We start from the raw sequence: 12137 nt of genomic DNA, 5'->3' as shown, positions 1-12137 counted from the left end.
AACGGACCGAAAATGAAGGAAAATCGGGTTGCCAAAACAAAGAAATATTGCACAAGACTTGCAAATTTCAACGAATACCTCATTATCATGTCGAAAAAAAATTCTACACCAAAATTCAGCCATCCTGGATCGGTTTCAAGAAAGTTTCACTTCGGCTGCCTTCCTGTGTATTAAGATAGGAACATGGCAACTTTAGAAGCCATTTATTCGACACGTACGCGTTTGTCTGCCGTGAAACTTTCCAAAACCTATTAATTTTTCAGAATTTAGCAATTTATAACAAAAAGAGCGAAATTTTGGAAAAAAGCCTACTTTCGAAAATCGCAAAAACAAGCAAGGCTATAGCCTTGCTTTTTTGAAAGGCGAAAATTTGAAATTTTTGAGAAAATGATTTCAAATGATCAGAAAAAATAAGATAATCACTACAAACCTAGTCTTACGTTTTATGAATGCGTATTTGCCGAGATATTGCCAAAAATATTGCATGCTGATACGATTTTAGTGGGAGCAACAAGAAGCGCAATAAAATCCGCGCTTTTAATAATATGGAATATAATTCCATTTTATAAATATTTATACAAAAAGTACGACTTATTTTCTCCAAGCAATGTTCGTGATCCTAATAGCATTTGTACCTGAAATTCATTTTTGTAATACAGAAAACTTCAAATTTAAAGAATTTTAATTACGCAATTTCATTCATTGCAGGCAATATCGACATGAGAATTAATTAAAATGAACAAAATGAATTGCAGTTTTCATGTAATATTGCAATATTTCCTTCTGCAAATGACACCGCTTCTATCATGGCATTTTGCAAAATATCTCATTAAATAGCCAATTGCGTTTAATCGTTAGTTTCTGTAATAAATGATTGTACAATATTGTTTCTGAAAATGAAGAAAGATTTTAATAATACATTGCAATTCCCTAGCGGCGAGCCTATCTCTGTGTTGTGCGTATCAGTAGATATGTCAAAAAATTATTCATCTCGATTGCTATTTACATGCGATTTTGCTATTTTTTCTTCTAGCCAAGTCATATTTCTGTCGCACTGTTTTATGTATTTTGTCATGGAATGGTCAACTGGTTGTTAATGGGAATTCGTTGAGCTGTATACGTTGTACAATACATTCTTGCATTTATAATATTTTATCTATGTGCCTACTTATATAATTTTCTTGCATTTGTATGATATGACTATCCCGAATTTATGCGTATGAAGATAATTTTCAGATGCCACATTTTATAAACAGTTGCTGTACCATTTGAGAATTGTTCTTGCTTACTTTTCATGTGACACAGAATCTGACAAATTTAGAAGTTTTATTTCAACAATTTCATTGATGAATGATCGTGTACAAGTAACGTCTGTTGAAAATCATAAGTCTTGATTTCTCATGTAATACAATATAAGAGATTTTCTTCTTCAAGTATTTTTATGAAATAGAATTACAGCAGATTTTTTATCTACTTGTATGAATTGTATATAAATGTGGATAATTGATTAATTTAAATTACTATCCAAGCATCCACTGAGCTGATCTGCACATTGGCTAAGGAAAATAATATATACATTATTTTTTACCTTACATACAGTTGAACTCGTACATACTTAGAACATGATCACAGTGGTATAAAATAACTTACTTTGGAATTGTAGATGATACTGCAGAGTCGAATTGAATATGCGTCTTGACTGATGTCCTCCACACTGATATACTGAATAATGATGAAGATGACATTCAGAATAATTATTCGAGTTCAAGTTCATGTTAGTAGGACAACACACTGCTTTTGGTTGATGGACTTAATTTGTACTTCGTAATAGCGTAACGATATAAACAGAATGGAAATATTCACTGAATGCCAAAAGCTACTGCACTAATAAAATATTATAAAATGTATATAAATTACTTTAAGAGCGTGTACTTAAATTTTATGGTGGCTGGTAGTAGACCTTCTGATCTTCATTATTGTGAATCCATTTTACTTGTAGTGTTATATTGCAATTTTAATCAATCTTAGCATAGATGTTTTAAGATTTGCGGATATTAACTTTGAAAGTTAAATTGCTGCTGTTGAACAGAACCTGCTATCCTGCACATCGATAGTACTTGAACGCAGAGTATGCTATAATTCCAAAAAAGCAGCGAAGCTATTTTTTTAGATTTTATAGAACGTACATAAGGAAATGTGAATTTGGATGTGTACATACTGTGTGTCCATCGCGCACACAACTTTAATGAACAATACTAATAAATTTTGAAGAATGTTTTCGTTGTCACATTTACACGTCTGCATAGAAGACCGATGATGAGAACAAGCGTCAAAGAATCCGTCAGACTTACGCCAACTGCACTGGCTCAGTAGCAAATTTTCACTTTGGATTAACTAATAGCTACAAATGAAAAGCGTATTGCTTGGTTAGAAAAACGCATCCGACAAGATGAAAGGAAAAAGGAAGAATGCGAACAGGAAGAAAGAAGCGAAAGAACAAAAGAGAAAAGATAAAGGTAAAATAGGAAGTTGAAAATTAAATCCATTCCAATATTTACTCACCTCAATTGACCAATGCCCAGATTTATCTACTCTGTTGTCAGTGTCTTTTTTGACTTTTCACATTTTATTAAATTTTAATGATCCTCAGCTGTAGAGCCTTGGCTATACCTGTTTCCTGCTTGAAATTATGCGCGCCACATGCTGCTGAACAGCCCAGAAGTGTTCACACTCTCCCTTGTCTATTGGCTGGAATATTGATGCTCTATGTTGGATCGTGATTTTCATCTCTCCATCTTCGAGTTGCTTTAAATAAATCACCTCCAGGACACAACACACTGATTACCCAATCTTATATGTCAGCATTTATAGTGTAATGCAGAATTGCACTGTCATCGAATCACCGGTTGCGCAATCTCAACTGCAACCGAATCAAGCGTAACCATGCTGCTTCTGGTGGGTAGAAAACTTCTTTTTTGATTGTCATCAATTGTACAGTCTATTGTATAATGCAAAACTGGCTGGCAGCTAAAACGTAGCATATGCAGAATAATATCAACTTACTTGTGACACTTGATAACATGACGTTACGTCAGTGACACGATATTTTTGCCATGGCGAAGACCTTGTACATTCTCGCACAGCTTCTAAAAAGCGTTAATCGAATAACAGTTTCTATAACAAATTAATCAATCAGATTTGTCACAATTGAATATTGGTCTTCAGAGGTTACGTTTCCTCTGCTAAGATAGCAGAAAGCAGCATCAGACCATCGCTTGTGATGAACTTTAGCAACTGCTCGTAATTTCAAACTAAAATTAACAAGTATCTCAACAATATAAAAACTGATAAAAATGTAAACTATAACGTAAATTGTAGAGCTATTCCCAAATCTGCAAATTCCATTTAAATAAAAAACCTTGTTTATTCTTTATTTCTTTATTCTGTAATTTAGTTATGCAATAAGTAAGTGGAAGTAATTGTACAAGCGGTGACGCGTGAAATGAGAGAAGCATTACTCAAAACGTCAACACATTTCCACTAACAGTAAACGTTATGAACGTTAAAATGCACACAACCAATTTACTTCAGTGCAGAGTAGACTGCAAGAATTTCAGTTCAAATATTGAAACTGTCCCTCAGCTCGTTATAAAATACACACAGGTACAGTTGGTAATAAACTTTATAATACTTGTGCAATTTCTGAAAATACTCTGATAAACAAAATAATAAAAAAGTAATAACGTCAAATGTGCAAGTAAACGTTTCTGCGCAAGCATGTGTAAGCGATGATTCAATGGATAAATGGCAGTAATGTGGAAAAACGACAAAAATGATTCATTGTTTGAAGGAGTGAAAATAGTAAACGGCAAATTCTCTCGCTTGGTTTCATTTATTTGAAAAACAGTCAAATCATTTCAAATGGCAGTGTCACTTCGTATAGAATATTTTCACAATCCGCCAGCGTATTTTAGTGGAAAAACAGTTTCTGGTAATGTTATACTTTATTTGAGCAGTGAACTTTCCATAGATTCTCTACGGATCATTTGTCACGGATTCGCATTCACGCGTAAAGCGGAGTCCAAATGCACCGGCATCAAGCAACGTTTAACCTACAGTGTCTTCACTGATAATGAAGAATACTTTCACCTTGATCAAATGCTTTTAAAAAAAAATAAAAATTTCACAAATGTCAATTCTTCCTTTCTTGATGCTGGTATCCACAAATTTCCATTTGAATTTCATCTTCCTGCCGACTGTCCGAACAGTTTTGAAAGTAAATATGGAAGTATTCGTTATTATTGCAAAGCTCTTCTTACGAAAGATGATTCGGTTCTTATAATGGACAAACAATTGTTTACAATACTGAATGGAATTGATTTCAATATTTCCATCGAATCTGAATTAGTAAACTCAAACCCAACGAGCTATTCTACCGAATTAATACATTCAAAAGGAAAGCATCTTGTCATATGTCGACTAGAATTACCGAATACGAAATTTGTGCCTGGCGAAATGGTTCGCTGTAAATTTCACATCTGGCATGCAAGCAAAAAAGACAAACTGAATGTTACCTGCGTTCAACTTATGCAAAACATTGTCTGTCGTGGAAAAAATCCAAAAAGTAATGAAGTAAAGCAATGGGAAGAACGCAAGCTTCTACTTCAAGTGAGTAGAGTAGTATTGTGCAGTATACAATGGTTAGAATGTGCAATGTTTGCTTCTATCACTTTGCATCTCAATTGCAAGCATGGCAGTGGTAGTTTCTGTTATTAAATTTTCACTTCGAATGACACGTAGATAACGGTAATGAAGAATTGGATTTTCAGGTAAACTGAAATACGGTAATGAGATTTAGTTTGTAGTCATCAAAATATTTTTGCATTAGCTTCATCATGATTTTCAGAAATGCTTTCACATACATGTACTATACTTGAAAAAGATACAACAATTATTAACTTTTTTGTTCACATTAAGCGTTCTCTGAATGAATAAAAAGTTAAAAATTCAAAATATAATTTTACAAATTATACTCTAGTGACTTTTAGAATGAAAGAATGGACAAATGGAAAATGAATATCAACTGTGATTGGGATGCTTTAGAAATTCCGACGACCATACCGACAGTTGATCGCAAAATGTGCACTATTGTCCAAATCCATTATGAACTTCTGTTCCAAGTGTCCATCGAAAAAATACCATACACTACTGCAGTACCAATTACAATTGGTCTTGTACCGGTGAAATCTCGCTTTTGCTTTTTCAAATCTAGTTTGAACAGTCAGCCTAACTCTTGCTCGAACATCGAGTGCATGAAAATCATAGAGCCACTCATTAGCCACTACAACGCATTACGTAAAAGTAAAGCTTCTAAGAGTTTCACAATTGTAAAATTAGTTCCACTTTCAGCCGTTCCTGTGATGGGTCATCAACTGTGCTGCAGCAAAGTGGATATTCGCAATGATCATGAACTTGGACACATCCAAGCGCCGATTTATTTTTCCCCAACTACACTAGTCTACCTGTGGAAACCGAAGACCGTTACAAATGTAGAATCCACAAAAGCTGACTTAAGTGCAGGAAAATTTCTCGCTCAGTGGCACAAAGTGAGCAGCATGCCATCAATGATTGCTGAATACCGACTGAACAAAAAAAGAAATCAAAATGAACAATAGAAACTAAATTGAAAATAATGTGAAATAAAGTTTTTATCATTATTGCTTTCATTGTTCAAAATTAAACAGAAATAAAATATTCTCAGTATTGCCTAAAAATGATTGAATAATGGAAATTCCATATGCTGTGTTTTTCTTCCATCCACCACTGTGTGATCATTCAGATTAACCACTGCATGACCATTGTGTGAGCGTCACAACTTTAAAAACATTGCATATGTACGTGTAAATGAATCTGCGTACGCGCAATTTTACACGCATACGGTGACAAATGGAAATATAAAAGCAAACACCAGAGTGTTTCTGAGCAGAAACTCAACTCTGGGGTAGCATTAACAAACTGCGACTGCATGAATCTGAATACAAGGGCATATGAATATAATAAGCGATAACACTAATAGACTGTAGCAATGCAGACAATAAATAATAGGCGAAAATGATTAATTTTGCAAAAATGGGTGTGCATTCACTGATGATACAAAATCTTGACCGAAACTTCCGCTGGATGATGCCAGCGACGAGTTTCCAATTGCGTGATGTCCTCCTTTGCGTACACCAAACATATCCTGGCATTGTTTCTGATGAATTTTCAACTTATTCAAAGGTGGTCCTAGGAAAACATTTCAATAACACCCAATGCAAAAGTAGAAATGGAATAGCATTCATTACCGGCAAAGCTGAGAAAAACTGGCAAAAAGATAAGCCCATGTGCCGCACCGAATAAAACAATGCCCAAGTACATTCGAAAATAAAACACTTGGAAAATTTGCGAATGACTGAACGCCAGAACAACAATGCCGCCAAATTTCGTGAGCGTGATTCCGCTGAGCACCTGCAAGCACACAACAGATTAAAGAAAACAAGACTACAGGATAATCATCTACAAAGATCTCAAATCTCACAGAATATCCGACATTTTCCAAGGCCTCTTTAGCACGTTCCACTCTAGTAAGACGAATGCTCGTCGAAAATGCTCGCGTTATATGAGCACAGAATTCAACGGATATTCCAACAGCCTGAAAATGACAGACAATTATTAATTGCTTTGGGTTTTGTTTTTCAACTTTTTTTTTCAAAAATAAATATGCCCAAGTAAGTATTATTGAACTGAACTTACCATAACTAAATTAACCAAGGAAACTGCATTGAACGAAATTTTCCACCAGTACATCAAACCCATCAAATTTATAACTATCATCGATATGGTCAAGCAGATGGCAAATGCAGACCAGAAATCTAAACCAAGCAATAACGCACTGACGAAAAATATGGAAGCAATAGAAAAAATCAGCTGCATAGTTGCATCCCAAACAAGCGTCAAGTATTGCTCATAGAAGACATAATATACACTGCAATGAATAAAATAATTATTATGAAGGTATTTTTCATAATTAATTCACAATTTGCCCACCTGTATGGAAATACTTCGATCCTATTGCTGGAGTTGTGGATATTTTTGTTAATAGCTTTGGTAATGTTGGCTGCAATTGCTCGAGAATTGCGCAACGCTTGAATGAAATCGTCAGATGTTCTGAGCACAGTGTGATAAGTCATGAAATTTGAACTGACAACACGAGAACCGTTCAAGCGAACAGATTTCGCATACGCCGCATGTCCTCTGTTTGTACAAAGCAAAGAAAACCGATACAATACAATACAATACAATACAGCATACGTGGCTGTTGCCCAATTTCAAACAAAGCAACAGCAAAAAGCACATTTGAAAAACGCTTACCCCTTGGAACAACTGACTGTAGGATTGTCGAAAAGGAAAAGCGGGAGAAATGTGGAAAATGCATCCGGCGCCGGCCGACCGCTGGTATAAGATGAAACGCAGGAATGACAAATTTCAGGCTCAGCAGTTTCGACTAAAAATTTCGAAACAAATAAAACATAATCAACCGATTTAAAGCAACCAAAGAAAAAACGCCCAACATACAGGTCGCCGGACAGAATGTGTGATTTTCGGAAAATAGACGACAACACGGCGGACTGCCCAATGGTCGGAGCCAGTCGAAATAGTCGTCCAGCCAGCTGGTCACAGGAGCAGCTATGTATGATCTGTTGGAATAAGTAGCTGCGCGAAACAACTGTCCATAGAGAGAATTTTCATTGCAGCCTGCACTGCCGCAAATCTGATTTTGCATCCCCACATCAGCATAGTTGAAGTCGCCTTTCAGCACAAAATATACTGGAGGTCCAACGGCCAAATATTGATTCATCGACTTGAAATAACTCAACATGTACGAATCCTAAAAATGAAACAATAAAAAAAAACATTCCTCTTCTGAGAGGGAAAGATGGTATGCAGCAAGCAGCAGCAGCAGCAAAAACAAACGCTTCCTTCACCTCTGGCATGGAAAGTTTCTCGTCCAAACCAAGTTCAATTTTGTCAATAACTGCTACTGAACTGAAAAACCACGCCGAAAATATCACCAGCACAAGTACACGCATCGGCTTCCACAACAAGCAGGGCGAATAATACTGGCGAATGATAGAGTGGAGAAAACCATCCGACACGTCGTCAGAAGGCTCGACACGAACGCAGCAGCAAATTTCCAGTCGACCATTCTTAAACGAAAAAAATTGCAAAGCTTCTTCAATTTCCCGTACAACAATTATTATTATTATTATTATTATTATTATTATTATTATTATTATTATTATTATTATTATTATTATTGCTTATTGCACAAGCCACGGACAAATAAGCTCGCATTACTCGTTGTCGACGCACATCGGTAGTGAACAATGCCAGAAAGCAGGTAATCTGTAGGAAAAAGTCAAAAAATATCGCCAAAGCCGCATAGAGCGAAAAAACTTTCACCGCTGGCATTGATGAAAGCGCACCTGAAAAAAAGAAGCAAAAATTTATTTTTCTCTTCTTAATTTCCATCATACGCAAAAAAAAACCCAAGAAAAAGCAAAAGCTTTCTGAAAAGCTCGACAAAAGCATCGTTGGCACCACTTCGGCGGTGATGCGGCCGATTTGTTCTTCAACATCTTCATTTCCCTTTCCATGACCCCTCTTTGAAAGGATAACAATTATGCAAAAATAAGAAAAAAGTATAAAACAAAAAAATTCAACTTGGAAAGCTTGAACAAGTATGAATATGTTGTCAACGCCGACCGCGAGCACCAGAAATGGAACCACTTCGATTGAAATCAAAGTAGTAGGAATGCCGACGTAGGCAAAGAAGCCCAACGAACTGACCACGCTCAACATGACAATCATCACCCCAAGAAGGCCTAGCAAAATTTTCGACTGCACCTAAAATACATTTTAAAAATTTATAAAGTATCAAAAAAAATAACAGTAATAACAATAATATTATTACTATTATTCACTTACAAGCAAATGCAGAAAATTGTATCCACGTATGTCGTACTGGCCAAGAGCTAAAACAATGTAGACAAACATAACGCAATAGCTGATCAATATTGTGGAAACGTCAGAACGACTTTCTCGTTCAATTTCATCCTCAATTGACCGTTCCGCTTTGAAAGAAATGCTCAAATTGTCGCTTTTGTAATTTTTGATAAAATTAATAAAGCTGAAAAAAAAATAATTTCAAAAAATTCGGTTCAAATGAAACAACAACAATCTATTCCACCAATCATTACATTTTTTCCCACGCTTGAGCTTTTTCATTCGCTTTTGGATCATCGTAATTGTTCACCAAAATTGTAACAATTGCAGCCTTGCTGGAAATGTAATCGGAACCTAGAAATTTGTAAGATTATAAATCACAATTCTCCAAGGAACAAAAAAAAAAGCAAACCAAATTATTATTACCTTCAAATCCACCTAACGCTACGTAAGGAAAAATTGGTCCGCCGTATTCTCCTAGACAGGGCATTTTGAACATAGTTGTATCCATAACTTGAATTGGATTTCTAAAATAGAATTTAGAAAAAATAGCAACAACAACAACAACAAAGCTTCTTACCTCAAACAAGATCTGAGATGGCTGAGCCAATTAGATAATAGAAATCCTTCTTCGTAATATTCATCGTCAAGATTTGTTGCGTTGCTCTGAAAATAGCTGACAACACTCTGTATCAAACATTCCGTCTTTTCAGGTGCCAACGGTTGCACGCAAATATCTTTAAGCGTAACGGGCTTATTTTCCACTTGAACGGTCAAATTTTCAATCTGCTTTTGCAACTGCAAAATCTGCGAAACAAAAGCAACAAAACACATAAATCACCAAGTAACATAAATTTGAAAGATAAAACAACAACAATATATATCACTAACTGCACCAGCAAGTAAAAACATATATATCATTTTGCAAAAAAACTAACCTCGTGCAAGAATTCTTTGCGAAATACTGGACCCCAATTAAATTCAACGTTATCCAAAGGATCCGCGGCAACAAATTGAGTCTGATTTCTAGGAACAATTATCAACTGCTCAATGCGATAAAATGGGCTAAAAAAATTACGATCAAATAAATTAAATATGAAAAAAAATGCATATGCATATATATATATATATATATATATATATATATATATGTATATATTACTCGAAAACTCTGTCAAAATAATCTTTTTCAAGTCGAGCACGACTACCAGGTGCGGACCAAATTTGCACCGGATCTGTAGTCACTTGCATGTAACAAAGTCCGGATGTGCAAATCAAGCTGACTGTGATTCCGAAGAAGAAAACCAAACACGGATGCCGAGTGCAGAATACACCCCAACGGTGGAATTTGTCTTCAATTTTGTTTTCTAACCAAGCGCCAATTTTCGCGCAAGAGCTCACATCGTCCGCATTGAGCAGCGCCTGCTGACCACAGCTTACTCCAATCGGCATCTTGTCGTTCAGTGAAGACGATTTTACCGCCTCCTTTTCCAGAAGCACATGATGGACAACTGCTATGCAAACAATAACCACAGTAACGCTGCAGCAAGTCAACAATGCTACAAATACCAAACAGTCCATCTGACCAATAAAGCATCGCTCTACAAAAGTGAAAACATTCAATTTTGATAATTTCACAACAAAAGAAAATATTAAATTAATTACTCTTCTCATATGAAGGATATGGAATCATTTCAGAGCACACTGTTGGACAATCTTGACAACTACACGGTGTTGTATTGTTGTCAGTAGCTTGTGCACAGGAGAACACTGACGCATTCAATGGATACATTATTTTGCCGCTGATGTTCACTGAAGCTTGCTTGTATCGCTCGAAAACTATCTCAAACGGAGCCATAGGATTTTTCGACGGGTTACCCAAAAAGTCTAACCATTCTGCTACAGTACACTCATCATCCATTAAACCTAAAATTGCATTTCGATCAAATACAATTATTTCAAATTAATTTTCAATTTTATTACAAAAAAGTTTTTACAAATTTCATTTTATCAAAAAATATATAAGCAATTGTACAAAAACTACAGCAATAACTACCAAAAAAATCCACTCAAGCATGCCATGATGATAAATGAGAATGCATGGCAACAGGACGTAGGCATGTTTCTAAATTTGAAAAACAAAACTAAAAAAAAAACAAGTAAAATGCTGCAGTTTCAGAGTGAAATTGCATCTAGCATATGTGAAGAGAAATCAATGACGCACTTTTACTGACGATAATAGTTGCAACAATATTTTTTTGCTCTATCTATTCACAGCATCAATTACAATTTAAATTTTTGCCTATTTCCAAACATGACTAAATTATTATTCAGTTCAGCAATGGAATTTCACAAAAATTATCAATTCGTTTTTCGTCTGTAATAAATAAATAAATAAATAAAAGAAATGAAAAAGAAAAATGAGCAAAGTACATGATGATTTGCAAAAAAAATTGCTCGATAATCTAAATATAAAAGCTTAAATTATTGCGCAAACGTGACTTTTCTTGCCACATGTTGCAATCCCATGAGCCAGATAATTCAATTTTATTTATTCATCATTATCGTTGCACAGAAAGAAAAACTTGTTTACTGATCAAGCTCCATTTCCTCTGCTAACAAGCTATAGACACAATAATAAAAAAAAAGAAACACTCCCATCCGATTGCAGAAAATATAAAAAAGTTCAAATTAAATATATCCATTTGTTATAAATAAAACTGAATTCAAATATATTTTTCAGAAAAGAATTCTCAATAGTAAAATAAAAATAACAATAATAAGCCAAAATTGGTACACGAATATTATTTCTGGTAATGCTAAAAAGTCAAAGAAACAAAAAAATATCATAAAAAACAATATCCCTCATCTCATTCATCTCTTTCACCCACATATTCGAAACATCAACATATTTTAACATATTAAAATAATGTGCAAAAGAAGACAGACAATCTCTTGTATGAAACACTTCTTGAATAAACTGAAAATTTTCAACAATTATTATTGCTTAATAATCCAATTTGAGAATTTCAATTCTTCACATAATACATATTACATAGGTTAAATTCTCATTGGAAAAATAAATTTCTTAT

At 34.8% G+C, this 12137-nt stretch overlaps 4 protein-coding genes across 4 annotated transcripts; 2 read left to right on the top strand and 2 right to left on the bottom strand.

The window, feature by feature from the left end:
• Window positions 1–1073: 1073 nt before the first annotated feature.
• On the top strand, window positions 1074–2373 carry Tsp_03242 (hypothetical membrane protein). Its single transcript, XM_003379537.1, has 4 exons — window positions 1074–1089; window positions 1237–1364; window positions 1924–1998; window positions 2272–2373. The coding sequence occupies exons 1-4, from the start codon at window positions 1074–1076 to the stop codon at window positions 2371–2373; spliced, it is 321 nt and encodes a 106-aa protein (XP_003379585.1).
• Window positions 2374–2891: 518 nt separating this feature from the next.
• Tsp_03241 (hypothetical protein) lies at window positions 2892–3515 on the bottom strand. Its single transcript, XM_003379536.1, has 5 exons — window positions 3419–3515; window positions 3368–3392; window positions 3233–3311; window positions 3091–3146; window positions 2892–3027 (listed from the first exon to the last, which is right to left on the bottom strand). The coding sequence occupies exons 1-5, from the start codon at window positions 3513–3515 to the stop codon at window positions 2892–2894; spliced, it is 393 nt and encodes a 130-aa protein (XP_003379584.1).
• Window positions 3516–4515: 1000 nt separating this feature from the next.
• Tsp_03240 (hypothetical protein) lies at window positions 4516–5675 on the top strand. The gene is made up of 2 exons (XM_003379535.1): window positions 4516–4668; window positions 5049–5675. The coding sequence occupies exons 1-2, from the start codon at window positions 4516–4518 to the stop codon at window positions 5673–5675; spliced, it is 780 nt and encodes a 259-aa protein (XP_003379583.1).
• A 440-nt stretch (window positions 5676–6115) lies between these two features.
• On the bottom strand, window positions 6116–10966 carry Tsp_03239 (niemann-Pick C1 protein). Its single transcript, XM_003379534.1, has 17 exons — window positions 10711–10966; window positions 10208–10646; window positions 9984–10110; window positions 9626–9852; window positions 9472–9572; window positions 9300–9399; window positions 9028–9229; window positions 8764–8946; window positions 8589–8703; window positions 8398–8525; window positions 8025–8246; window positions 7615–7927; window positions 7411–7543; window positions 7087–7293; window positions 6868–7024; window positions 6364–6691; window positions 6116–6285 (listed from the first exon to the last, which is right to left on the bottom strand). The coding sequence occupies exons 1-17, from the start codon at window positions 10964–10966 to the stop codon at window positions 6116–6118; spliced, it is 3408 nt and encodes a 1135-aa protein (XP_003379582.1).
• Window positions 10967–12137: the final 1171 nt, after the last annotated feature.

This window comes from Trichinella spiralis (genome assembly GCF_000181795.1).
Source record: "Trichinella spiralis strain ISS 195 chromosome Unknown Scfld2, whole genome shotgun sequence".
NCBI classification, from domain to species: Eukaryota; Metazoa; Nematoda; class Enoplea; order Trichinellida; family Trichinellidae; genus Trichinella; species Trichinella spiralis.
The sequence above is the reverse complement of the archived record's forward strand: the minus strand, read 5'-3'. Positions and strand labels throughout refer to the sequence as shown.

What these genes read in the sequence shown, in the direction of transcription:
- Tsp_03241 (XM_003379536.1), bottom strand. Translation starts at nt 3,515, where the DNA reads ATGCTTCTCTCATTTCACGCGTCACCGCTTGTACAATTACTTCCACTT. An exon ending in AGAAATAAAGAATAAACAAG is followed by an intron (nt 3,393 to 3,418) that starts GTTTTTTATTTA and finishes TGGAATTTGCAG; the next exon opens with ATTTGGGAATAGCTCTACAA. An exon ending in GCTATCTTAGCAGAGGAAAC is followed by an intron (nt 3,147 to 3,232) that starts GTAACCTCTGAA and finishes AACGCTTTTTAG; the next exon opens with AAGCTGTGCGAGAATGTACA.
- Tsp_03239 (XM_003379534.1), bottom strand. Translation starts at nt 10,966, where the DNA reads ATGGATGATGAGTGTACTGTAGCAGAATGGTTAGACTTTTTGGGTAAC. An exon ending in GCAAAGAATTCTTGCACGAG is followed by an intron (nt 9,853 to 9,983) that starts GTTAGTTTTTTT and finishes TTTGTTTCGCAG; the next exon opens with ATTTTGCAGTTGCAAAAGCA. An exon ending in AGAAACTTTCCATGCCAGAG is followed by an intron (nt 7,928 to 8,024) that starts GTGAAGGAAGCG and finishes TTTCATTTTTAG; the next exon opens with GATTCGTACATGTTGAGTTA.
- Tsp_03242 (XM_003379537.1), top strand. An exon ending in TGATGAATGATCGTGTACAA is followed by an intron (nt 1,365 to 1,923) that starts GTAACGTCTGTT and finishes AATTACTTTAAG; the next exon opens with AGCGTGTACTTAAATTTTAT. An exon ending in GTGAATCCATTTTACTTGTA is followed by an intron (nt 1,999 to 2,271) that starts GTGTTATATTGC and finishes TAAATTTTGAAG; the next exon opens with AATGTTTTCGTTGTCACATT.
- Tsp_03240 (XM_003379535.1), top strand. Translation starts at nt 4,516, where the DNA reads ATGGTTCGCTGTAAATTTCACATCTGGCATGCAAGCAAAAAAGACAAA. An exon ending in AACGCAAGCTTCTACTTCAA is followed by an intron (nt 4,669 to 5,048) that starts GTGAGTAGAGTA and finishes AGTGACTTTTAG; the next exon opens with AATGAAAGAATGGACAAATG.